The following is a 27536-nucleotide window of genomic DNA, read 5'->3' as shown; positions in this document are numbered from 1 at the left end:
TTTGCGGATGACGTCATCGTTTGTGGACCCTCGACCCTTTCCAAACGGCAGACAGGCTGAAGCTGACCGAGAGACGCCGGAAAACGGCAGACGCGTCCGTCTTGGTGTCACCGCGTCACCGCGTCATAACGTCACTCTCGTTGTGAGACGCTGCGAGACGCGTCGGCGGAGACGCGAACGCAGACTAGGCGGCGCTGCCTAGATCCACTGGTGATGGCGTTTGGGGAAAAGGCACAGGCCTTGTATCCTATGTGCTATTGGTCCAGCAAGCGTTTCAAAGCACGACAAAGAAACAGGTCTGTGATTTCATCCAGAAACCTTAGTACAACTTTTGAAACAGCAATATTGGATGTACAACGCTTCCCACAGTGAAAGAGTAAAAAAATATTCGAGTGAAACGAGTTTATTAGAATGATCTACTATATATGTGTAATAAGTCTTGTGAATCACGTAGAGAATATAGATTTATCGATTTCGCTACGTTAGCGCGTTTGTGGGTATGATAGAAGATAGATCGCCCTGATTAGCGTCTGCGAATCCGATGAAAATTTGTTCCAACGTCGTGTCTGAGATGAGCACGTGCTCGAGCTGCAGTGACTGCCGGAGCACGTCTACCTTCCCAAAGACTTCGCTCCACGGGATCTTGGCTTCCAAGAGGTATTCGAGTCTACCCTGAAAACAAAAATATACTGTGAATCGGCAGCACGTTGGACTCTAGAATTAGGTATACCCGCGTATAAACCTCTACTCGATACGCGGTCGTACTCAATGGCTCTTTTTTTTTTCTCCTGAAGTCCCACAAATTTTTTTTAACTGCGTACGGTTTTAAGACTAATGTTTCTCAGATGTGCATTTCGGCGTTACATTCTTCTGACGAAATCTGTATCTAATATTGTTTTGTTTGCTACTTAAACGCCTAGGGTTTTGCGATGTAAACAGTTCTTCATAACGCCATTTTTTTCTCTCGAATATTTTTTTCTTTATCGAAATCACGCTAGTAGATTTCCTCTCACAGACCGACAACTCAACGACTCTCTCGAAGCAAAAGCCCAGCTTTTTCGAGATTATGACGCGAAATCTGCGGCGTTCGTCTTAGGTTGCGAAGTTTTGCTGGGGCAAGCTCTCTATATTCTTGAGAAAGTGCATCTGCATTGCCTGTACGCTTTTCCAGCGTTTATTTCCTCCGAAAAAGGCCGAGTTACTGCTCTGTGAAGGCAACCACGACGTCGGATATTCTGGTATGAGAGTTACTGCTCATGCTCAGGAATTGTCCCACAGCCCAGAAGACAAAAATGGCAGCGCACAGAATTCAATATTTTGAATGTTCTATTAAAGATTGTAGCGATTGATATTTTTTTGTATATTCTGCGGGAAAGCAAGCGCGTAGGAATTGGTTTGCAGCGTGAACTCGCAACAGGAGGACAGGATCAACACTTCGTTTCTTTTCAAGCGTAAAAAGTGCGAGTCACTGTATGTTGCTTGTACATGATTCGTTCAGCGTGATAGAACACGTGCTCAAACATGACCAACAGTATGTAAGCGCGTTTGACGCTGTGGTCCCATCAGCTCCTATGACAGTTTGCTTCCGTCCAGACTTAAAACAAAGTACACCGTGTTCCAAATAACAATTTGTGTTCCTTTCACCGCAGAACAAAGTATGCATCGCCGAACTCTCAGTCTTTGTCAAAATGTTGCGATCCGGATCAGACGCCAAGGTTCCAGAACTAACTGTTATCACGTAATCAAAAGTTATAGGTGATTTTTTGAAACTCTCAATGGGAAAAATGGGCCCGTTCTTTGTATTCTGCGCCATTCAGAAGTATGTCTTTGATTATAGCTATTGAATAAGATAAGAGTTCGTTCTGAAACTTTGGCATCTGGTTCGGAGGGAGCGAACCGCTAGTGCTACACTTGGGTGGAAACTGAGTGTTAGTCGATGCATAGCTCATGTATGCGATTAAAAAGTGTAATAGTTTTTTGGGACACCCTGTGGTAGTGATTTTGTTCTCACCCCGTGAAAATGCCGGAGCTGCGTTCTCGGGAAAACCTTCTGAACAGCTTCCCGAACCATCTTGAAGTCGACGTCACCACCCGCCGCCACTTTGACGCTCATGACGTAGCCCTGGCCGAACCTGGACTTGAGATGGGGCAGCGTCCCCAAGCACCGAAACTGCCCCGTCACCATGATTCCGATGCGGTCGCAGGCTAGTTCACATTCAGCCATACTAGAAAAAAAAAAAAAAAAGAAAGAGGAGAGAGAGAGAAAGAAATTCTTATTTCATTTTCTCAAACTAGGGAAAAGCGCTTTACCAAAATCATGAAGAACTTTGATAAAACGAAGCGTGCAATAATTATCATTTGCTGTTTCTATGATACCTAACTTGCAACCACAATCTTTCAATGATACAAAGTCCGACTCTGCTTGATGATTAAATCAATCATTTGTGTAACCTCCCAGACAAAAAAAGAAACAACAACAAAAAAACACTTACATCGAGACGAACAAACATTATTTTTGTTAGATAAAAATAACAACGCACCCTTTAACAGCGAATTACCGCTGAATTTACCAAAAGTCCATTTCGGCGCAGAAAATGTGGTGATCGCTCACCACTATCGTATACGCAAGCAGATGGCTATGGCTCAGTGAAAAGAAAATTATGTCGATTACATCATTATATAACATTGTTTAACGAGTTGAAACACAATATTAAGGTAATTTATAATCGACCATAAAACATTCCGAGAGCGCGTCGTGCTATTTTTAACTGTTTACCTGACTGTTCTTTTTGGTGATTTTTGTCACCGCCCCATTCCTTTCCGCCGAGTCCAGGCTACGCGACGGGGAAACAAAAAAATGTGCGCCTTGATTGGAGAGCAAGAGTTTCTCTCACATTGTTTAGACATTCCTCCAACCTCTGACTTGCGTCCTTCTCGCCTTTTGGTTTCACCCCAAAACTGGCTCGGGAATCATGTCAAAGTTATGCTCCTGTTACTAAGTTCTAAATTTAACAAATCACTATAGCAGCGAACTGTTACAAAATCTGTTAATCCAGAGACGTGTAAAATGCCGGCACAAACAAAGATATACGATGTATTTAAAAATGGACTATTATACAGGGTGTTATTTTTTATTCGAAACAGATTTATTTAAAAAAAATGAAAGCCGTTTACAACTCCCTGTAACACCGAATTGGAGCGCAGCTCTTGAGGAGGAGGAGGGAAGGGTACTGAGGGTTACCTGTTCTCGGGGCGGGGGGTGGGGGTCACGTGACCTTGGGGGGTCACGTGACCCCCCAGAAAAATTTTTCCGCTAGGTTTAACAGGAAAATTTTTCCGCTAGACTTAGCGGGGAATTTTTTCCGCTAAATCTAGCGGGGAAATTTTTCCGCTAGATTTAGCGGGTTAATTTTTCCGCTAGATTTAGCGGGGCATTTTTCCCGATAGATTTAGCGGAGAAATTTTTCCACTAGATTTAGCGGAGAAATTTTTCCCCTAGAACCACTAAATCAGTCATTTTCAGAAAGACTTTGAGCGCGTGAGAAGCGTAGTAGTGCACTAAAGTTACCGCTCTTTGAGCAGGTACAAAGCTCGCGGTTGCGGTAAGGCGCCCGCGCGATTTTTCCGTCTCTTATCTAGCCCCAGCCTTGTACCTGCTCAAAGAGCGGTAACTTTAGTGCACTACTACGCTTCTCACGCGCTCAAAGTCTTTCTGAAAAGGACTGATTTAGTGGTTTTCGGTGACGCTGTGCAAGTTTCTAATTGGAACCATATGTCTATTTTCATTAATTAAAAAGTTAATGAACGAATTTTAATTAATTAGCCAACTGATCGTTACGATTAGCCCCCTACAACATGTCCCCTTGGCCGTATAACTCACCTGCACAAACCGTATCATTCCATCTTTTACGGATTTTTTAAAATAAATCTGTTTCGAATAAAAAATAACACCCTGTATATAAGTGAGAGCGCTAAACATGTGAAAATGTGAGTCGCAAGAAAAAACGTGAACACCACGAAGGTGTGAAATACTTCCTCGGTGCTTTATTCTCCTCATATTAGCTTATCTACTCCTTTCGTGGAATGCTAACTGCCTCCTACAAATAAAAAAAGAAACATATCAACCTCTCGTTATGCTTTGAATTCCATGTTTCGCGGGTTTATTTTCTGCAAATTTGAGACTGTTTTGTGTTTTTTCCCTCATCCTCGGTGTTTTTGGCTAGAATTTTTCGTTTAGGACGAAACATGAAAATTAATCTAAACTTCAGCTGTAAAAAAAAAAAAAAAGAAAAAAAAAATAGGCACGGACATGGGATTTTTCAACCTTGAGGGAACATACGCGTTCTCCAAATAATTTGAAAACGTCCCTATCAATATTAGAATAATAGTAGGAAACGATACAAGTGTGCGGTTCTGAAGAAAGCAGCTGCCTCGCGGACAGTTCGGTGGCGATTGCATACAGGGACAACATAAAACAATGCTTTCTTCCCACAAAGCTTTTTTATTTTTTATTTTTAATTAAGTACAGTTTGGAATCGGTTACTTTTTCGGTTTTTTCCGATTTTGATAAAACTGGCTAGACTGTTAATTTCCTAGGTTTATCGGGTTGTTAAGGAAAACACGGCACGCTAGTTGTCCACAGCGTACCTGTGCGACGTGAGGACAATGGAGACCCCCGAAGCGCGTTTGATTCTCTCCAGGGCCCGGAAGATGTCTTTCCTGGCGACGACGTCGATTCCCGCCGTCGGCTCGTCGAGAAACACCAGGCCTGGGAGCCCCAAAAGCGCCGCGGCAATGGACAGTTTCCGCCTGTTGCCTCCGCTGGAAGCATCGAAGACAATAGTCGACAACCTTTCTGCGATCCACATACCTTTTGGAGCACACCTTTTGCTACGCTACGATAGTGAGAAAACATATACGCTCTAGAAAATTTCTAGCTGCTCTGCCCCTCCGCATTGCATGTGATGAACCAATCACAAAGAATGGAAATCCACAAAAAAAAAAAAAAAAATTCTTAGAAAACACCTAAGACTGCTTACGTGTAGGAATGCAAAAGCATTATAGTCCCGTGGGTGAAATGTCTTTGAGTAATGTGTCTACAGGTATTAAAGTTGTTTCTGCCGGTTTTGTATTCGTGTGTGTGTGTGTCTTCCTTTTGCTTGAGCTGTCGTCCGACGGTGACATGACGCTCCCCCACTGCACAGGAGCGGCGCCTTTGCCGGGTCCACGGCTTCCATGACGAAGCATTTGCGTTGCTGTGCTTTTCTTTGTGTTTTATTTCAATGACACTCTTGATGGCGTTTTTTTTTATCTTGGGGCATAACGCCGCCGGCCTTTCCCGAAAGTGGGCCAAGTAAGGCTTTCGCCTTAATGAAGTCTACGATCTTAAACTGAGCACGCCGTTGCACAGGCGAAACGACACAATGAGTGCTCTCTTTTGAGGTGTTAGTTCGCCCATGCGATTCTCGCGCGCTCTCTAGTCCGTAGATCTCGGCGACTGACCCTCTCAGAGCAGTGAATACTCACGGGCATTTTTAGACTGTACAGAGCGCTACACAGACTGCGTTTACACGAACAGAACAGTGGCGCAAGTAATTGGTAGTCCAATTAGCGTGATTTACGAAACACGTCCATCGAATTATTCGAACAAAAAGTTTGTTTGTTTTGGATATAGGAACTGCGCCGGGACAGTTATCGTGTCATTTCGCATGCTCATACACTCAGATCTCATTTTCTAAGAGCCTACGTTTTGGCCCTCCTCATTCGCTCCACGCGCCCTCTGTAATCGGCCAGATAAACGTTCTGCGGTGTTTTTGCTTAGCGTAATTGTATCCCAACGGCGCGGAGAATGATATTAGTGAAAATAACGTCTGAGCAATAGTCACAAAAGCATCTTGCATTTTATGCGAACTGCCACACGCAATAAACGCTAAGCAGCAGCGGATCTTAAAATCGCGAATAACAAACTGGCAAAAATACGTGGTGAAACTGGCCATTATGACGAGGCATTGACGAATTTCTGCAAACGGACGATCAGAAGGTCGACCCACCTATAGGTCTCGCATCGTTTGTGCGCGTGTGCAGCAAGCTTGACCACATTGATTATGCTCGCCACAAGGAGCTCAACGTCGGAGCCCGGTACACCGCGCAGACAGGCGAACAGGCGAAGGAACTCGAACGCAGTCAGCTTTGCCAGGAGACCCTCAGACTGCGGGCAGTAGCCGATGTTGGACTGCCACTGCAAGGCGTTTTCAAAAGTTCAATTGTAGGTATACAAAGAGACATTATTCGGAAAACCAACATCCTATAAGAGTAAACCAGTATTCAATAAAGAGTAATATATTAAGTTGTTGGGTTTAGGAAAAACGGGACGCGAACTAGGCTGTAAACATGCTGGTTGTATACCACGAGTTTCAATCCAGTTATATTTAAACTTTTCTCCGAAACTTCAGAGAGCTAAGTTAGATCAGAGAAGTAGCTTCTTCTAGCTCACAAAGAAGCTGTCACTTAGCAAATCGCCGGCTGCGAGTTCGAGACTTCCGAAGTTTCCCTTTTCGTGCTCCTCAATTCAGCTTCAATTACATTCGCAGTGGGCTGAAGAGTAAACCCGTGGGATCGTTAATAAATAAACGGAAGGTAACCGAGTAAAATCTAGCACGCTATCACAAACTCTCATACGCAAAGCGGGATTTGTACCTTTCTTGGCTGCTTGGAGAGCACAACGTCGTTCCTAAAGGCGTCCCCGCTGGTTGCCGGCAACAGTCCGGCCAACATTTGGAACGTGGTCGTTTTTCCGGCACCATTGACGCCAAGCAAGCCCACGCATTCTCCCGATCTGACAGCCAAGTTGAGACCCTGAACGGCGTGCAAGGAGCCGTACACCTTGTGCAAGTCATCCACCACCATCGTGTGAACCAGTGCTTGGCTTTGGACACGCATATCTTGGACTAGATCCTTCTCCCTCTGAACGTCCGCGTCAAGGTGTCCATTAGAATTCGTTTTCTTGCTTCTGGAAGACGGGAAGACGTTTCGCGGGCCCGAGTCCTTCCAGACGATAAACGCGAAGAGAAGGACTCCTTCGGCGGCCATGACCAGAATTTCCAGGGCCACTCCCGCTTCGTGAAAACTTAAAGGACTCAACGTATCCACACCAACGGTTGAGTTGGATGCGTAACCTAAGGAACAGAAGAGGAAAGACATTCCCCTTCAAGACGTAGAAGAATTAATCTACAGGCGCGCCTAAGCACCTAGAACTACTGAACTCATTAAAAACTTGAAACAAACGAACAGAGAAAATGGACATCCTTTCTGTATGCTGTCCATTGTCTTGGTTCCCAGTCTCGGGTTTTCAAAATGTTGAAAGTTAACCAGTTTACTTTCCATGTCTCTGCACTCAAAAAGTCCATTTATGAAAGGTTCTTCGACGCCCCAAAAACACTCTCAGTTTGTGAAGTACGAAATCGCCTCAAGCACTATTTTCCCCTGACGTATTAGAAAGGCATCTGGGTGATGAAAAACTCTTTCGTATAAAAAAGAGCTTAAAAGAAGACCTCATAGGTTTGTCGCGAAGAACCCTTTTAGGGGGCGCTCAAAAACGCTTTTTAGGATGCAAAATATGGACAAGCCAAAGAACCGCTAAGAGTTCTTTTACGACCAGATTTGTTTTTTAGACTGTGGTATTTCTAGCTTTATGAAATGTTAGTGCTTTTGAGCGCTAAATTCCTTCGGTACTTGACGATTCGTGACCCTGGCTCATTTGTAGCTGCATATAGCTTTAAATAAAGATTGCATGCAGTGACGTTTGTTTTAATTTCGATAGCACCTTGGTTGTTTTATTGGCAGACTTAATCCAGTAATGACTGTTTTAAAAGAAAGTATGAGTGACCGTTATTTTTGAATCCTTATAATGTATGCATTGTAGAGAAATAGCAAGGAAAGTTATGAAGTGATTGGTATGTCACGTGACATATATTTCCGCCAAATTTAGCGAGGAAACTGCGGGGTTGTGGGGCTCACGTGACGTGAGGTCACGTGACGTTGATTTCCGCCGCTAAATATACAGAGAAAACTGAATTGATGTTTTGGCCACAGGACGAGAATTTTCCGTCTACATTTAGCGGGTAAACTGAGTTGACGTATAGATCCCGTCACACCATTTTCCCCGATAAATTTAGCGCAAAATGCACCAATGGACAAAATTTTGGGATTGGCAAGTAACATTAAAAACACTTCATACTTAAAGAAAAGTTTAATATGACAAGGACACTGGATGGATGAATGGACACGGTGAGCCTCTTTAATCAGTCGGTGACTTTGTGCCACCTAGCGAAAGCTTCCAAGTGAACGACAGCGTCACCTATCGTATAGTTTGAGAATATCGACAGTTCGCGAGTCTGTAAGTAACTTTAGTCGAGCTCACGTTCGCAGCAGTAGTGGATTCCGCCGGGAAATCGGTGGCCGTTTTGGAGTGCGACGCAGAACATGTCCAGCACGTAGAGGTCGCCGACCTTGGTGGTGCTGTACCGCAGGCAGTGGCTGTTCTCGGAGTCGAGCTGGAGAACCTTGATGACGCTCCAGGGGAACGTGAACGGCGGCAGCGGCAGAAGGGCCAGCGGAATCCAGCGTGGTGACGGCAGGCCCTCGGAGACTCGCAGCATCATCAGGACCATAAACACGAAGAGGGGAGTCGCACCTGGAAGCGAGCCAGCATTAACCCACACTGCTCCCACATCGTACAAAATGACAAGGTCCTCTGCAGACACAATGACAATGCGCCTAGAGCATATTTAAAGCATCTTTGCATTATTCTTATCTATGCTTCGAACAGGTCTGCGGAGGGTTTTGTCTGACCAATGTGACAGAGCAGTCATACATGAATGAGGCACGCCTCATATTGAATGCAGCCTGTCTTTGGTACGGTGTATCAGCAGTGCGGCCGCAGCTTTAGTGCGCTTACATTTGAGAGCGTTTCCAACCGTTTCATCAGGGGCATGTGTGCATGGGCCGCGTCTGCGATCGAAGCAGCGAGGTCCAGGCGAAAGCGTCGATCGTCCGCGAGAGTTTCCGAGCTTTCTTCAGCGTTTCCACCAGGTGTCCTCCTCCCTAGAAGGCCACGCACGCTCGCGAACGCGCACTTTGGCGAGCAGGAGACACCAATGAGCCTTTCGCGTTCGCTGTTTGGTGTTTGAGATAGAGAAGACGGCTCGTGACAGTGAACGCAGGAACGCTGACAGCAGCGACGTCCCATGTGACGACTGCCGAGAACGAAGGCGGCCGACAAGATGGCGGTGGACGATATTTTGGCGGTTACCACCGGTAGCTTTGGCCAGCGAATACAATCCCCATACACACCCACCGCGGCGTGGAGCTCTAAAGGCATCGGCCGCGTGACAATAATCCGCGTGCGTGGGGTGAAGCACAACACGAAGGGTCGGTTCCGATGGGGGCCGTAAGCCAGCAAGCAAATCTCTCGAGGCGGTATCTCCATCTCGAGGCGGCATCCGTGTACGCGTGAAACACTGGGGCGTATTTACCCAAAACTCGAGCCCCCCCTTCCTTCCTCTCTCTACTGTGTATACCAGGGGGACGTGTGTTAGAAAAGAAGTCACCGTCGGCACCGTGTCTATAGCTGCCGGCGGGCCGCGCATTTGTGACGTGCCTCAAGAAAAACCAATCAGGAGCCCCGGATTCATCCCACGGTGTTGCTCCGTCCGCCATTGAATTGCGAACTCTCTCTTCCCTGTTTCAGTTACTCTCTTTCTTAATTCTAGGTTCTCTTTGAACTATTTGTCTAAGGAGCAGCCTGATGAAGTGTGGGACGCATTTATTTCAAAGGCGATCGGAATCCACAGTTTACTGAGGGCCAGATTGCTATCTATATGGACAACGACCGGCCTACACCGTGAAAAATCACATTAGGTTTGCTTAACCCCAGAATCAGAGCATGCGGTGTAACAACCCTAGCAATCCGAGAAAAAAAGATCAGACGAATGAATAATTTCCGAAAGTAATTGAGCCGAAAATTGAGATAATTGTTGTGCATCTAGACCGGCATTTCACATTCTCGGTGTAACAACTCAGATCCCTCACGAACTAGTTAAATGCGAGTGCCAAGCTTAAGCAGGTGAGGAGAAGGGTTCCAGAGTTTCTTTAAAAGACTTATTCCCTCGTTTTTACACCGTTGCTTGTTCAAATTGTATGCATGGTGTTTTATAATGGCTGCATTTTTCTAATGTAAAAGTTTGGCTTAAAAATGTTGCGTCAACAGGAATCTTCCTAGTTACCGTAAAATTCAGTCTCTTTTAATGTGTGTGTTCTGTTGCGTCCGTGCCAGAGACAGAAAATAAGTTGTAGTGAGTGAGCTACAGCTGTAATACGTCAAATAGTCACTTCGAGGAAATGAGTGAATTTCACCGTGCGTCAAAGGAAGCAGCTGGGCGAGAGTACTTGCCTCCGAAAAAGAAGAAGAGGACCACGAACGTGAAGGCGCCCGCTGCACTCTTGGCGAATGACGCCACAGCATATGACGTTGATATGCCGACGAGCGAGAATACAAGTACCAGTATGAGAAGTGCAGCTGAAAAGAGAAGCTACTTTAGAAGTCGTATTTGTTACCGTGTACTGTAAACATTGATGTTTGCTTTTGAGATGCTTTTTCGCTGAGCGCAGAGACAGGTGCAGTTGTATAAGTTTCGTGCTTTCACGGATAGTAAGTTGGTTTCGTAATGTTCGACTGAAGCAGAAATGAAAAAAAAAAAAAAGTCACGGGATTAGAGGACATTTTAGGAAGGAATGCTAATTTAGATTTTCTTAGTTAGTGTAATATTCGCAGTAGTTTTTATCCCCATAGATGAAGCGCGCAAGTCTTTGCACGAATATTTGTAGCGAGTATAATGTTTTCGCGCTAACATGTATCACATTCATTTTTCTTCCTTTAAAAACGTTGAATACACAAAAAAAAGTTAACTTCAATTTAATTTAAAATATAGTTTATTCATCACCTCTGTCTATGAGGCCTATTCAGGGGTGGAGAACACAACATAAAAATGAATAGCAAACTACCAATAACACAAAACATAAAGTTCAACATACATAATAAGCAATCCAAACCATTGAAACATTTTGGGTGTCAAACACCCGCAACCTTCGTTAAAACAAAGCAGTTTTTATTTTCGATTCCGCATAACAATTGCACCTCACGCCGTTCTGGAGCGACTCGGTATAAGAGAGACACAAATTATTAGCACCCTGGTATGCAGTTCAACACGACGGGAATATTTCAAACTTCGTTGAATTATCCCTTTAAAGGCAAGCTGAACCGAAATTTGGAGGTCGGAAAACAAGAGTGGAGCGATAGGCGGAACGCTGCAAAACCCCCAAACATGACTCATACAGCGATATCTCAAACGGATGGCCGTATTTTCGTAAAATAGGCGCACAATTGAACAGGGCCAACGAGACAACTCACGTCACGATTCCCATTCCCTCTCCTCTTCGCTTCGTCCTCTCGAGCAGGTGAACCGAGGCGAGAAAGAGAGAAGCGAGGCCTTCATTCTCAGCTGTTCCAGGAGGATCGTAAAGTCCCATCCCTCGCTTGATCGCGCCTTTCTTTTCCAAAAATACGACCATCCGTTTTCCATATCGATGTATGAGTGATGTTTTGGAGTTTGTAGCGTCCCGTTGAACGGTTCTGAGGCCTTATTTTATGAAATCCAAATTTCGGTTCAGCATCTCTTTACGTGCAACCGAAATCTTATACAGCGCCTTCTCCGTGTCACTCTGCGTGCACCACAGCCGGGATTCGAACCCGCCACCTGGGAATCCGTAGGCTCTGCCTCGGAGCCGCCGAGGCGGCAGTGACTATAGGACGCGTTGGAATGCGCCCCCGGAGTTCAAAGGCCCGAAGCTACCATTGGTCTCCATGCTGAGCTCGTAGTGGAGGTTCAGGGACAAGGCGGCTGCGCTCCACGCCAGCAAGTAGACGAGCAGGTCGAAGAGGAAGTGGGACGCCCAGAAGAGGAGCGCCGAGACGCCGGTCATCAGCTGGAGCGCCCGGACGCCGCTGGCGCTCTCGGCGACCGGAAAGAGGACCGAGGCGGCCACCACGAACGCCGTGCCCAGCGGTACGAACACGGCCCGGCTGAACATGAGCAGGGCCACCTCGAGCATGTCGCGCCACGCGGCCTTGCTGAAGTCCAAGCCAGAGCCCACCGCCGAGTTCTGGACAACAGGGGTGCGCCGTTTAACTTGCGACCGGAGGGCCTTAAGGTTAAAAACCGGTTGTAGCGCAGTCGGTCGTAGTCCTACGCCAGTGTGTTTACCAGCCTTTAGTGTTCGCGTGAATATGGTGTGCGCAAAGAAACTGCACGAATAGTGGGTTTCCTTTGGGCACTTCTCTATTCGTTTGTACAGTACTCATTGCCAAGTTAAAAAAGCGTGGCGAGTCTCGATCATCTTATTATCAGCCACCTAGATTGCGGTCTCGAGCGATAAGAATGCACGATAAACGAAAGAAGAACCGTGAACATAATATGCGTTTCTTAAGATGTCAGTGACTACAGGAGGCAGCCTTTTGAAGTCGCGTGTTAGTCAAGCAACCACAGCTGGCAGTCTGGCAACCGAGTGATGGTGTGTTCCCGGCGCCCATCTTGTGTTCTTTACGTAAACCAACCACGACCATCTCTGGATAAGGCAACGCGGCACCATTTTCCGTTATCGCGAGATCGGGCTCGTTCTAGTGGGCCACAAGGTCCACCCATTGGCAAAACTTTCATTATAAACGGTTTTAGGCCCTCCATAGTCGTGATGCACTTCTCAAGACCATCCATTAGTCTTCTTTTAATCGGTTCGATCAATGCGAAGGACGAATGATATCGCACCCTAATGTGCATACAATCTCAGCGGCGAAAAAACAACCTCAGCCTTTTCTGCCCAGCTGTTTTGCCATTGAAGTAAGATACCGAAATAGCTTTTTAGTTTAACTTGGACCAATGCGATAATAAACCGTAATTGAGAATGTTAATTGGAGGACAGATGAACGCCCTTGAATCCGGTGCAGTGTATGCTCAGCATAAACTCTGATGGTGCAGTTAAGTCTGAATCTGAACCTGCAAGTAAAGCATGATGTACAGTAAAAGGAGAAGCAAAAAGACCGAGGCACCGTCCATCCTACTTGTACTGCTGAGCGGAAAAACCGAACAAAAGAATCAAAGAACAAGAACAGATGTGCAAGTTTATTTGCATAGATGTTGTAAGCTGTCGCTTGTTCTTACTTTAACTGTCACCTCGGCCTCCGGCCGTCCGTCGGCTCGCGAGCAGTTTTCACTTAAGCTTGTTAAGGTACGTGAGTTTGGGAACAGGAGTATCATCCAACGAAGTACAAGTTAGCGAGTTTGAGCGCTCCGTCTGACATAAATTAAGGTAAACAAAGTTACGGAAAAAACAAAAAACAAATTAGGCAGCGCGTTTTGCAAAAGAGGAAACCACGCACGTATGTTTCTGCTGTAAGTGTAAATGTTAGTTAGTCAGCTAGTACTCGCCGCCCTTATCAACGTTTTTTCACACTGAACCATTTTTTCAATTCATACTTCTTTTTTTTTTATGTTCTGCGTAGACGAAGATAGAGTGCAACAGGTTTCGTAACTACGATAAATGCTGATACTAAAAAAAAGCTTCTCTCCCTAAACTCTACTAGAATTAGGCTACTGACATTTCCGGTAACGCAGAGGCATTTGGTTCTCGAGCTATCTGGAAAGACTATTGATTATTTACTTAATATTGTTCTATTATCCTTTGTAACGACATGAGCATATTCGAAACTTCAATTTTTAATATCTTTCTGAGTGTTGTAGCAAACATCAGTCTCTTAGCTCTCCTTAGTTAAACGCCTGGATGTTGTGGGAAACGCTTTAGAATATCTTACTTCTTACAGTTGTTTGATGTAATAAGAGAAAATGGAAGAGAACTAAAGTTTGTAAACCTGTTACTGATTTTCTCTTGCATGCATTTACGAGGTGTGATCGAAATGTTCTGGGACTGATTTTGTAGCATAAAAGGAGAGGAAAGCACAGTGCTGCGCGTGCAGCAATCGAAGGAAGGGCCCTTCGTGTCTCGTAAGACCAAAGGGCATCGCTTTGTGAACATTTAGAGCTGCGCTGCACAAGCTTGTGTGACCACGTGCACGCGCACAATGGCGATTTCACCGTAGACTGCAAACCAGAGCGAAATCAAACATTAATCTTGTGTCAAACGCTGCAAATATAAAACAGAGTCCTTTCAAATGATACAGCAGGCCTGCGTCAAAACACAGTGAATTTCGCGAAGTGTTTTAAGTGGCACTCGCGCTTCTGAAACGGCAGAACATCGCTGAAAGACGAAGAGCGGTAGGGCGACCTTATCCGAACTCTCCTTGACTTCAGTGACGTTCTACAATTCTTGAGGCCCGAGTGCCACTTAAATCTCACTGCTTTTTGACAAAAGCCTTGTACATAATTTCAGAGGTCTTTGTTTTAGATTTGTCGAGTTTGATGTAAAATTTATGTTTGCTCTCCCTTTGGGATGCAGTCTATGGAGAGATTGCCGTTATGCTCGTGCATGTGGTCAAACAAACTAGCGTACCCCAGTTCCAAATGTTCACAGAGTGACGTCCCTTGGTATAACGAGACACGAAGGTTCGTTCCTTCGCCTGCTGCGCGCGCATCACTGTTCTGCCCTCTCCTTTTACGCTAGGAAATCAGTCCCGGAACTTTTTGATCCCATCTCGTACATGTACACGTGTTAGGCTAATCCATCTATCGAGTGGAGCAACACCTACCTCTTCTTTATCAAGCTGAATGTTCATTTGGAATTTGGCTCCCGCATCATCGGAAAGGTAGCGCAGCACAGCCGAGTTCAACGCGTTGAGAGCTATGACGCTGCTCAGTGTGGCATAAGGATTCCACAATGCTTCTAGCCTGTAACACAGCAAAATTATATAAACGATAAAGCAGACACAAGCCTTCGACTTAAGGCAATCAGTTTATTTCTAGACGGATTGTTGGTTTTTATTTTCCTGGTTAAAAAATTTATATACTAAATGAACTCAGAAAAACGTTGAAGACGCATGTAATACGTCGAATATAAAATCAACTTATAACGTGTATTAAAAGCCCTCGCTTAAGGATAATCTGTATTATTTAATGCCAATTAATTTTCAAAACACCAGACACTTCGGCAGTATTGTATAGAGCTTATCATAGGTAGAATGCGATCACTCGTCACGGTGTATCTCAAGACTCGTGCTAGTGAATAAGTCGTCAACATAAAACTTTCGCGCATGGACTGTATTACATACTATGGCACAAACGTGAGAGAGTAATATAGTGTGTACTTACACCAGCGATTCATAATCGTCGTCTCTACAAAAAAGAACAGGACAGAAATTTATAAAAGCAAATCATGTTAGAACATGTCTGGTGGAAATTCCTCTAAGCGGTTCTGATCGTCAATTCTAGCAAGACTGTTTTGTTCCGAAGTCCGTTGAAGATCAAATGAATACCGTATAAACGTGTAGAATTTTCCGATTTTTAACGCCAGCCTTCAAACGCATAAACAGTTTCGAAAACTTCAAGTTTCGCAGATAGGTTTAGAACAGCGACAATCGAATACATAGGAAAACTCCCATACAAGTGCCGTGTCAAACCAAAATCAAGTATCGGTCAAGCGTGTCTTGACCACAAAACAAATAGCATTTTGATAAAAACGATTTATTGCCAATAGCGTTTTTGAAAAAGGACCTCCCTCAAAACATTGTACCAGACGTCATACATACCAGTTATGACAGTACAAGTCATTTCTGGGTTTCTGGGTTAATAAATTAGGGAAGCCAATGCTCACGGGTCTCCCCAGAAGACGCAGCCGAACGTGTAGGCCCCCGTGTACTCGAGAAAGTTCCTGCTGCCTATCGAGACGAGCTCGTCTTGGGCCGAGCTTAGGGTCACCAGTCTGGGAACGCTTTCGTCGGCAAGTCCCCCGAAGTGTCGGCTCACGAACTCGGACGAGAAGTTGTCGTGATCGAGGAACACGTTGCCCTCCGGGTAGAGGAGCCGCGTGTCGACCTTCAGACGCTGCCTGCTTCCGATCGGAGGCACGAAGTTGAACATGGCGGCGACGGAGTTCCTCTTGCTGACCAGGTCGTGCTCCAGCTTGAGCTGGCCGAGGAACACGAGGGTGGGAACGACCCAGCAGACCACGGGCACCGTCCAAACGCGGCTGAAGTACAGGCGTCGCTTCGCCAGCAGCGCCGAGAAGCGTCCCAGAGCGGTGGGGCGCTTTGGCGGGACGCAGCTGACGGCGCGAAGGTCCGCGTCTGCGAACGGCGCGTTGAGGGCAGACATGTACAAGTTGCTAAAAAAAAGTAATTAAGTTAAGTTACTGAGTATTGGCCTCAAGAGCAATTTGAGTAGAGAAGAATTGACTAAAATGGAAAGTAATTCAGTAAATTACTAACTACCGTAAAAAAGTAGCGAATTACCTTTGAAGATACTTTTATATTTCTATAGCAACAAAAAAGTACACAAATGTTTTGATTCGTTAGCGAAATTCTGCTAGACAAATATAAAGCGGCTTGTGTTTTCACATAAATGATTTAATAGCTGGTTCTGCTTTTGCGTGATTAATTGTTTTCTACTTTTTGTTTTCCGATCAATGAATTACTGCGGATGTATCATTTCTACTTTGAGGTTTACCATTGCCTGAGATTCAATTTTTTTCTTGTTTACACTGTTGCGTAAAGCACATATAAAAAGTATTTGAAGTAAAGTACAAAGTCAGTTACAGGTTATGAACCTCAGGTATTGTAAGTAGACCGGGTGAAATGTACGTAAAGTACTATAAAGGCAACATATTTTTAACGTAAAGTACAGATATGTTTAACACAATCTTTCACGACGCCCCCTTTCATACCCTTTTTTTTTAATTTATCTTAACTGGTATGCATTGCTCATGGGTAATCGAAGGAGCATCAGTTTTTTTTTTGGAAATGGCGGCAAATATTGGATAAAGTCAAGTCACCACAGAGTCGTTGTTTTACTCTCGCTGATGAACTATTTAACACAATACGCTTATAAGGCGCATATTTGTATCGGTCCTATAGCCGCCATTACTTCACTCAGAGAAATGACCAGACGACGTCTCGAAAGACGATAGCGCGTTTTCCCATGACGACACGTCATTTTTTGTTCCCAAATTTGGGGAATGTACTCTGAAGTCGGGAATTTTACTTTCTTTAGAAATTTATAGAAAAATGCTTTAGTAAAGTACACGTATATGCTCAGAGAATGTACTTCAAGTAAAATACAAGCTTTGTGATCTTACTTGAAATAGTACTTTAAGTACCGTGTCCTTAAAGTACTTCCCAATTCAGCTTCTTTTTTATTTATTTATATCTTTTTTTTTTTTTTTTTTTGCAAAAAAACGTTGGGGGAATTATTAAGCTTTTTGAACGATTTTCAAATCTCGGAACACCTGCATATGCTGAGTTTTGGGAGCAAAGGCAACGCAAAGAGGTCAACTTGGCGTTGCCCTTTAGTACGCGAACCTTCAAGTACAGCACAAACTACGGGAGGAGCGGATGGGCTTCAGAGCGGGTGCTGCATTTTGTTGACTCCTTTGAGTGAGGGTGCAGTGTGTACGCCCCCTGCAGAGGGCGAGAGCTCCTACGTTGGGGAGAAGCGGAGACAAACCCTTTCTTTAAATACATCTAGTCTCCTTGAGCTTCGGGACAGGAAGAAATGACGGTCTTCGGCGCGAATCCCGAATTTACTGGGCCTTACTTGCGACGTGTCTGTCCGCTCCCCACGCCTCGTAGCAGGGTTGTTGAAGTGGGGTGCTTGTAAACATTTTAGAGGGTTTCGGACCCTCGAAACCACTACCCCCCCCCCCCCTTGCCTACGCCACATGCTTTACCTCTTTGCAGATATCAGCTGATCTTCCAACATCTTTTCTATTTTTGTGCAGGAACGTTGGTTGACCAACAAACCTACCACTAAAATTCAAAAGTAATTTGTAATTTGAGTAGAAGTACCTCAGAAAAAAGAATTAAAGTAAACTACTAATTTGTAATCGAAAGTTACTAATAAATAATAAAAATGTAATCGAAAGTTACTAAACAACTTAGAAAAGTAGTTAAACTACCGTAATTTGAGTAGAGTAGTTGAACTACGTACAAGTTTAGTTCAGAGCCAATGGTGGCTAAAGAAACGGAAGGCGTGGCTTATCATGTCTCCTTGCCTCCTGATTGGTACACCGGCCTTCTTAACGGTTAATGTCGCAATTTCATTGGCTGCGGAGGGATCATAGTATGCACGGATACGCCGCCTGGCGTTTCCTTAGCTCTTAAGAGGCGCACGATAAACCTTTCCCAGGTTAAGTCCATCTCGTGGGTCAAATGGCAGTTTAACTTTTACCGTACTAATGGCGGCAATGAGCCTCTAGTTTGCGGTATTGTATCAGGCTCCGTCACTTTCGCAAGTGAAAGTCAGACGAGAATGCGCGCTCAACTGTAAGCTCGTTCTCAATTTCTTTCAGTGTCGAATGCGAAAAAAAATGCAACCAGTTACAACGGACCGCCATCCAACACAGACGCCTTAATACATTTCTATACATCAAGGAGCTTTGAAACCGATTGTGTGCTACTAACAGATTGTCTGAACCCAAGTTAGGAATGAACGCTTACGCAGCTCTTGCATTCAATTCCTGTTTCACATCGTGCTAACGTCTCACTTGTATATAGGCCTCGAACTATCAGCTTAGGAGCATCTTCAACTTCTTCCTTCATCAGTATACAGAAGGCCGCCATTAGTACGGCACATATGCCATTTTTCAGTGATGATAGTGACCAAAGTGGCCAGACTGAATTTCGCAAAAAATCTATTCGTATGAGAAATTTGGAAGAACCATTTTCGCGTGTATTTCAGCCGCCTCGGAACTGCGGGGTATAGGAGCGGACATTGATAAAGCAGTCCTAGATTGCTGGTGAGATTGAACGCGGGGAAGCATTGAAACACCATTTTGTCACAGATATTGGTTTTTTAGCTCGCTTTAGAGAATAGTAAACAACAACAACAGCAACAACAACAGATGGCAGTAAGTGTAGGAAGTTATATCCGAACACGCCTGTGCTCTTGCATGTGACATCATTCAGATATATTTAGCTAATTCTCTTGGTTCCTTTTCTCGGGAACACAGATATCAGCGATAGAAACTTTTCGCCCCCCCCCCCCCCCCCCCACACACACACACAAACACACGCACAAACACACATACCTGTTATTGTGACCCGGGATAAAAGGCGCATATGAATCGTATACAGGGGCGCTGTCGCCCAAACAAAGCGCAGCACGAGCCAACCTTTTCCCCCTTGATGAGTGCATCTCACAATTATTCTAAACTGAATGAACGAAATTGATAATACGTATACAGAGCGTTATGCGGGGCGCAAGTTCTTTTGCTTCTTTATACAGGGGTTGCGATGATGCTAGGACGCCAGGCTCTTATTGGCTGACTGAAAAAAAAAGTTGGTAGATCTCGAGGCATTTAGCATTCAAGGTTTACCCACTATCCTTCCAATCAAAGCCAATCAAAGCTCGGCAGCGTTCTGACGTCACCACAACTCCTGCACAAGAAGCAAACTGCTTGCGCTCCGCATTCAAGCATTCTTAGCATGCGTAGTAGATTTGTACCTATGACGCTCTTCATCTCGAGTCTCGTCAAAATACACAAAAAATTGAATGATTTAACGAACTAAAAGTTGTAGCATCGTGTAGAGACATAGTATAGCGTGTGCGGAGGTAAACGAAAACCATCATGACTGAAGTTCTGGGGGTAGTATGTTGTTTATGGCTGGCTATTGGTTTTTCTTGCTTTTGAGGACCCGCAGCGAATAGCGAGTCTCACCGCCGAGGACTAGCTGTGGTATACCTCCTGAAATGCCTTCCTGGTCCCATGGGTGAAAAGAAAAAGCACTTGTTCTTCAAAGAAATGACAAATCTGCCGAAGGTGGTGCTAGCGAATCTTCACAACTACCTATTCGAGCCGTCTGCATGGTCCATATAACCAAGAACGACTTAAAGAGACCAACCTCTCCTAGGCGCCGAAGATCAGTCTTGGGTAGTAACGCGTTACTAGTAACGCGTTACTGTAATTTTGTTATTTTCTTGGTAACTTGTAACTGTAACGAATTACTTTTTTAAAGTAACTTACCCAAGACTGCCGAAGATGCGCGCCCAGCTTCCCTGCGCGGGTTGTCGAGCTGGGTCTTGGTTGTAGCAGATAATCTTCGTAACGTTTTCATTACGCTTCCTTCAGCGCGATGCGAGTATTTGTAAAGCCCCATTGTCTAATGTTTTGAGTTGCTTGCTTCGGTATTCAAGGTTTCTTTCCCGGAGCGCCGTGCTTACAACTATACGTGCCGTACTTTCCCGGTTGGCACCTATCGTTGTGCGGAGATGGTTGATCGAGGCGCCGCCGGCGCCGCATCTACGGGTTTGTCGCGTTGCGCCATCTGTCGGCAGAACATCGAAGTAGGCGAGCACCGTCATGGTCTCGGATGGAACCGTCCGCTTAGCTGCGATCATCGAAGCTAGGTGGCGTCGTTGGCGTCCCTCGTCTCGAGATAGTCGAAAGAACTTCACGTGTGACATTATTCGTGTCGGTGCGCATTGGCAACATAAAAGCACGAGACTGGGGCGTCGCTCGCGCAATAGACATTCTACCGACTTATCTGAGCATCAAATAGAATGCCGGGAACGTAGGTACACGCGCTGGGCGTGCTCGCGTCTTCCGCCCTAATTGCTCGAAAGCAAAAATCTAAAACAAATGGCCCTTCGCACGCACGTTCTACGGACGTTTTATTTTGGTTATTTACTTCGACTCTTTTTTATAGTGCAGACGAGCACGTGCAGCGAGTGTACTTACGTTCCTAACATTCTCTTTCATGCTTAAGTAATATAGCCAAAGGTGTATTGCTCGCTAGTGAACCAATAGTCGCGCGCACCCACTCAAACCGAAGGTAAACATAGGAGAACCGGAAGTACACCCCTTGTCATGGCGGCCGGAAGTGGCGCAAACAGCTTGTACAGAAAACTTGTAAGCCTTTTCTGCTGTTCTTGAGAGTGTGCTATTAAAAAGCCAATATACACCACGACAATGGCGCTCCTGACATTGGTGGTCAGTTCTTTGCACCACATGTCAAAAGTGTGTCTCTTACCAGAAGCAGACATTCCATCGCAAGAGTCCTCACTCATTTCAGCTTCTTCGTAAGCACTGCGGAATCAAGATCAAATTTTGATAAGTAAAGTAAGGGGTCAATATTTTGTCGGGTTGTAGATTGGTTACAACACTGTTGCTGTTCCCGTTCTAACATATTAATATCCCCAATTAACTGCAGAGAGTAAGCATAAAGAAAGTGGAAATCTGCAGTCATATTATTTTAACAAACAAAATATTATGCGATTTCTAGTTGCCTAATATATGAATGCCTTGTTCTTGTCTCTGCTTTGTGGTTTATGTTTGTCTTGGAGCTTGAGCGTACCTCTGAATCTGTTGTTATGTTAGTACCAAACATGTAGACAGCGTTGCTGCTTTGAACTTAAGGTATTTCGGTGTATTTGTGTGTGCAAGTGTATTTTTTATTGAAGTGCGCCAGCGCAAAAACTGATAGGTTGTTTCTCGACAGTATAATAAACACTGATTGATTGATTAATTTTATTATATTAATATTATTTTATTTATAATTTTATTATCATTATTATTGACACATGACTTTACGTTGTATAAATGCTACAAGCCTCGATTAAATAAGTTGAAACTTCACTTACTTCACGTACACGTCTTCAATGGTAGTCACCTTCACACCAATGGACTGAACTCCGAGTTCTTCGCTGTGCCTCTCTAAACTCTCAAACATGCTGGTGAATCCATCCGGCTCACTCACTCCAAGATCCAAAGTCACCTCGTTCAACTTGTCATTCTGTACGTTCGCGGTTGAAACAAACTGACGCACAATCTTGATCACCCTATCCAGCTGAAACACCGCGTCATTCTTCTCGATTGTCAGCCTGTAGCCTGTGCCTAGAGGAGAAAGTGTGTAATTGAAACCAAGGAAACAACAAAAAATCGGAGCTTCTTTTTAGTGATATTATTATAAAAAAATAACGTCTATAATCACGTAAAAATAACTTATTTTTAAACTTTTTTTTTACAGGGAGTATAACATAGCGAGGTTGTTCTCAGCTGAGAGTAACGCTACAAGAATACTCAGTTAGGAAACTGCCACGGGAGCCAGCATTAAAAAAGCGGCTCCAATCAGTACTCGAGAACCAAACTAAACGCGATCGCAGCGCCACCCTTTCTCCCGCAGCGCCCACTCCGGGAACTGCACGGCTGCAGGTATTGGTTGAGGTCAAGTCGCGTATGGGCCGGTGGCGCCATCTCGCAGGACCATCTCGAGTAGCCAGCAGTAGCCATACAAAGCAACTTTCATGTTTTAAGTCGTCGCTAAGGGGTAGCGTCGTTATTGTATTTAGTATGGCCTTGGTGGACGCCAGCGGTCCAGGTTTCAAAGGCGAGTTTCCCAACTGAGTGTTTTAGTAACGTTAGCCGACAGTGAATACAACCTTCTTCATTTTGAGACATATATTATCTCTTAATGAGATGGGTCATAGTTTCAAGCCAATGTATTACCAAGTCGCGTATTCATGTTTGTTGAATGTACATGTGTAGTGCATTTGGCGAATAATATAGATAATTATGAAGGTCCCCATTGGAGTGATTTTCGTCGAATAAGCTGCGGGACACGTTCTGAGCGTGCGCAGTACACTCATTGTTCGAAGTATCAGACATCGCGCATGCGTCCGCAGACCGATCACTGGACATTTTGCGCCCAGGTAATAAGCTCCGGAATGGTCCGCACAGGCAACTGATCTCCACTGGGGGGTCCAGGTGGCGCATCTAGCAAGCAAGTATGAAGCCACCGGAAATTAGCGGATTGTCCCGCGGAAGTGAGCGCTTGACAAGCTTTTCCACTCTTCCGAATGCGGGTTTCGACAGCGTTTAAGGCGCTGGAGGTTTTCTTGTCATCTGGAGAGAGCCTACTTCTTGCGCAGTCACAGCTCGTGCAGACCCGAGAGGTCTCGTGGGAAGTCATTCGATGTGAACATTTTGAGATTCTAGTTGATGAAGTTTGTATACGCTCCACGTTTATATGCCTTATCATAGGGATCTGATTCAAAATGGTATTATTAAAACCCACTAAAAGCCACAATCAAACATGTGCCAAGGCATCAACTGAATGCAATGCAAGTTCGTCTGCTTCCTGCACAAGGGTTGCGATGATGTCAGAACGCCAAGCTCGTATTGGATGATTGGAACAAATAGTGCGTAGGCCTCGAGACAAGCAGACGACCTGCTCTCCGCATAGCAAGCCCAGCAGACGCCCGGCTTCCGGAACAAGCACCGAGGATTTCGGTGGCTTCACCTGCGCCAGGCTTGAACAGCAGCTATGTGCCATCTAGCCCCCTATAGTAGAAATCAGTGCGTGCAGTTCACTCTTGTTTGTGGGCACATTGGGAGCGTGGGAACGATCGTAAGAGGTGCGCTGACCAAAAGCCTTCTTCAGGAAGGAGGGCGATCCGCTGCAATGCACTTTCCCGCGGCGCATGACGACAATGTTGTCGGCCAAAGTGTCCGCCTCTTCCATGTCGTGCGTGGAGATTATGAGCGTGCTTCGCTTGCGCAGGTGCAGAAACAGGCTCCACATGTCTCGCCTGTTTTCCGGGTCCATTCCGGCCGAAGGCTCGTCGAGGACGATCACCTGGAGACAGATAATGTTTCCCTGCGTGCGATCGTCTTCTTATTCCTATTAAAGGCATATTCGTGGGCACAGCTAACTGCAGTGCGGGCTAGAGCACTATCTATAGACCTTTTTCACAAGGGCGTCGCCACTCACAAGGGCGTCGCCTGAAATATCGTCACTTCTAGTATGGGCGAAAACATTGTTTTGCCCCCGCCACGCCAATAGAATGCATTTAGAATATATGCCCAACCGTCATCCATTGTTGTGTTGTCTCTCTTTAATTTTTTTACTATTTACAGGTTGAAATTTTTTATTATTTTTTTCTTCGCCGATACCGGATATGCCTACTTAGCGGCTGCCGGCTGAGGGTCTATAGGGCCGTTAGGAAAGAGTTTCATGCTAACCCCCCGACCCCCGCCCCCCCCCCCCCCACACACACACACACATACACACACTTCAAAGACATTGAAATGTTGTTTTTTTCATTGACTATCCGCAGGGTGTTCTCGAGCGCTATTCGGGTGAGATAATACGCATGAATAAGTCAATGAACTGAGTTACAATGTTTCTCAAAGATGTCGTTATAGGGTGTGCATTTATGATACTCATTTTTTTTTAAAGTGTAGGTTTCAAGAAAGAAAAAAAGAAAACCAAGAATAACTCGGAATACATTTCAGCGCTCAAAAAACAAGGACAGAGAGACGAGAAACTGACAGCACAAAGCGCACTGTGCTGTCTGTTTCTCGTCTCTTTGTCCTTGTTTTTTGAGTGCTAAAATGTATTCCGAGTTCCAAAACCAACTAGCTGAACAATCTACCCTACAAGAATAACTCTTTTTTTTTCTATGCACAAGAAAAAAAAAAAAAAAACGGCACAAACACCTTCTGCTTGACGCTGCTATATAATCACAGAGAGCACAACATAACCCAAAACCTGAAATCATCTTTGAGGTGGATAGCCGAAAGCAGATGCAGCAGATCAGACTGTGTGTGGCACCATCTATGAGTAGCAGCGTGAACCAGACGGTTCTTAACGCCTTCATGACTGTGCATAAAAAAAAGACGCTTTTTATTTGTTTATATTGTCGTTTTGAAACGTACACTCATAAACTTTGAAATTGATAAATGAGCCACCTAAAGACACATTTCTGAAAATATTCAATGCACTCCGTTCATTGCGTTAGTTTGATATATATATTTTTTTTCACTCCCACATAGTACTGAAAACAGCCTGTGGTGCTTCAAATACATACACTTCATGTTCATGAGGCATGGAAAAAACACCAATTTTTGTTTGATGGTTTTCCTATAGGGTCACGTTCTCCTTTTCTTCGCAACCACCCAGTGATTTGTTGACAGCGCGCATGAGACTGTGATCACTAGAATACAATCCTGTCTTTTTTCAGTTATCACTCAACTTTGCTTATGTCAATTATTTTGTCCTATGTCTTTGCGCTGCATATTTTAGCACATATTTCCTCTCCCGTGTTCGCTACCTAAATACCACCACTGTTGTTTCCGACTTTATTATGTAACTCTTTTATGAACTACATTGTGTTAATTCTGGTGCGTGCATGAGAGACGCGAGGGGGGGGGGGGGGGGGTGTAGACGCCGCCATGACGCATTTTGGTGTCTTTTTGACTGCACCCCGACGTCTCATCAAAATGAATTGACAAGCCTTAAGCGTTCCGCGCTGCCGTTATCACGACGTCATGACAAGTGGGCCGTTGGTAAGCCAGTTTCGCCGAAACGCCGGGGCTCACCGAGAGACGTTTGCCCGCGTCAGGTATAGCGGATGCCTTCTTTGCCAGTGTTTTTTCTGGTTCTTTTGAGTGCCTGTGCGACTTCCATAGAGCAATCTCGGGTTTATTTCGGAAGTGTCTCCTCAGCCAGGTGTTTGATCAGTAGAAGTCGCGTCTGAGGTAGGTGACCGACGACGCGCATTTACTTCAAAAGGATTTCGGTCAATGCGAGCTCAAGGTGATCCCCCAGAAAACAAATATTGACCCGGTGGTCTATTGGCGAGACGCCATCGCGCACTCTGCCAGTCTAAGGGCCGGTTGCACCAACGCCGCTTACCTTAACCCAAAGCGGCGCTTTCCTAAGCCGGCTTAGCGCCCTAAACCGAGCTTAGGTAAGCACAGGTTTAAATTCCGGTTGCACCAACGTTAAGCCGGCTTCACAGACGCGCCCCTAGCTAAACGCTGGATTTGCGTAGGGAATCTAGGGACAAACAGAGCAAACTAGGGAACGCTCAGAGGGACGAACATGATTGGCGGAGAGGAATCACGTGATGTAAACAAAAAAACTGCTGCTGTAGGCGTCGTAGGCGTCTGCTTTTCGCTGTATTTCTTCGGTGAGTAACGAATTTAAGGTCTCCAAATTTAATAATTTTCAAGCTTAACTTTTAAAAACAGGAGTCAGAGCTTTAAATAAACATGTATGCTCTTTACATCTGTGATTGTGTGTTTAATATCGGTTGATAACAGAATATCTTGACAGTAACAGTAGTTTTCGTGCTTACATTTTGATCGGGGGCCCCAAATCTCACTGAACGTGAGAAGGACGCTCCACTCGCTACATCGCTGAAGACAAAACATCGTCGAGAATAAGTTGGCAGGTAAGATGACTACTAAAATCCAGTCATGCCTGAGACCGATGAAGTTCAAAACAGTGACGAACTCGCCACGGCAGCTGCGAAAATGCCTAGAAATCGTCGAATAGAAGTCGTCAAAAGATCGCCGCGAGGTCCTTGCAACGACCGTACTCGTTTCTATTAGAAAGGTGACAGAACGGTACTGTACCGTCGTTGAACATCCGCTGCAGCCTCAAACAGACTTCAGTTTCACTGTCGAGTTCACAAAAAAACAAGAAGTGAAGTTTTTACTCGATGTGTCCCGCCGCAGGCACAGATTACTTGTCAACTTTATAAATGCCCCAGTACGCCAATATCCTGAAAACGGCAACCACGGTGACCGGTTTGAGCAGCCTTGGGATCCTTAAACCAATAACCCAAACCCTAGTCGTTTAGTTAGGGTATAATCGAAGAATGCACTAGACAAATTACACAAGACTTTCCCTGTAACTTCTTTGTGACCTTGACTGCATTTATTGCAAATTGCAAAAGGTTGAGAGGCGGTAGCTAGGCTGTTGGCGTACACGAAACAAGCTCATACATTCACAATCGGGAAAATTTTGAGCTTTCTCGGTCACTGAAGCTCTTATATTATGAACTTGAAACTCTCCAATGTATGTCATCTCAAAAGGTGGCTTGAACTAGTCGGAATAAAGTTCTTGTTGTTGCTTATTCTTATGGCTTTATACATAAAGAATCGCCTTTTATTGAAAGCTTCATGCGGTGTTTTTTTTATTTTCATATTTGTCTTTCTCGCTGTTGTCTTTATTTGTGAATTACCAACTAACTCAAGTTACCATTTCATAAAAAACACATTTGTTGAACTATGCAAATATGTACATGTCTAGTGTATATGTAATTAAAGAGATTTGATTGTCCATAAAAGTTACACACACTTAAATAAACAATTATGTAAGCTTCCTTTGATGGTTTGTCTTATTGCACACTCTTGAAGTGAGTTATACGAACTACACAATTGAAATTCTACTTATCAGGCTATTTTCTAGATAACACTGAAGGTCTGGCTTACAACATATTGCTTGGTCAGTCATAGTCACCCGATGGATTGAA

At 44.8% G+C, this 27536-nt stretch overlaps 1 protein-coding gene across 1 annotated transcript in view; it reads right to left on the bottom strand.

Annotated features, from left to right (window-relative positions):
- Positions 1-477: 477 nt before the first annotated feature.
- Positions 478-27536, bottom strand: part of LOC8031598 (ATP-binding cassette sub-family A member 2-like) — a 68187-nt gene continuing 41128 nt past the window's right edge. Inside the window, exons 8-19 of the mRNA XM_040213781.3 lie at positions 23638-23869; positions 21855-22101; positions 15874-16383; positions 14813-14951; positions 11910-12219; positions 10451-10576; positions 8420-8692; positions 6697-7175; positions 6051-6238; positions 4648-4821; positions 2012-2225; positions 478-672 (exon numbers count right to left, since the gene is read on the bottom strand). Coding sequence (XP_040069715.3) covers positions 478-672; positions 2012-2225; positions 4648-4821; positions 6051-6238; positions 6697-7175; positions 8420-8692; positions 10451-10576; positions 11910-12219; positions 14813-14951; positions 15874-16383; positions 21855-22101; positions 23638-23869 — 3087 coding nt within the window. The remainder of the gene's footprint in view (positions 673-2011; positions 2226-4647; positions 4822-6050; positions 6239-6696; positions 7176-8419; positions 8693-10450; positions 10577-11909; positions 12220-14812; positions 14952-15873; positions 16384-21854; positions 22102-23637; positions 23870-27536) is intronic.

Source organism: Ixodes scapularis, unplaced genomic scaffold (genome assembly GCF_016920785.2).
Source record: "Ixodes scapularis isolate PalLabHiFi unplaced genomic scaffold, ASM1692078v2 PGA_scaffold5__190_contigs__length_132052651, whole genome shotgun sequence".
Taxonomy (NCBI): domain Eukaryota; kingdom Metazoa; phylum Arthropoda; class Arachnida; order Ixodida; family Ixodidae; genus Ixodes; species Ixodes scapularis.
Note: the sequence above shows the minus strand (reverse complement) of the source record. Positions and strands in the feature narration are given on the sequence as shown.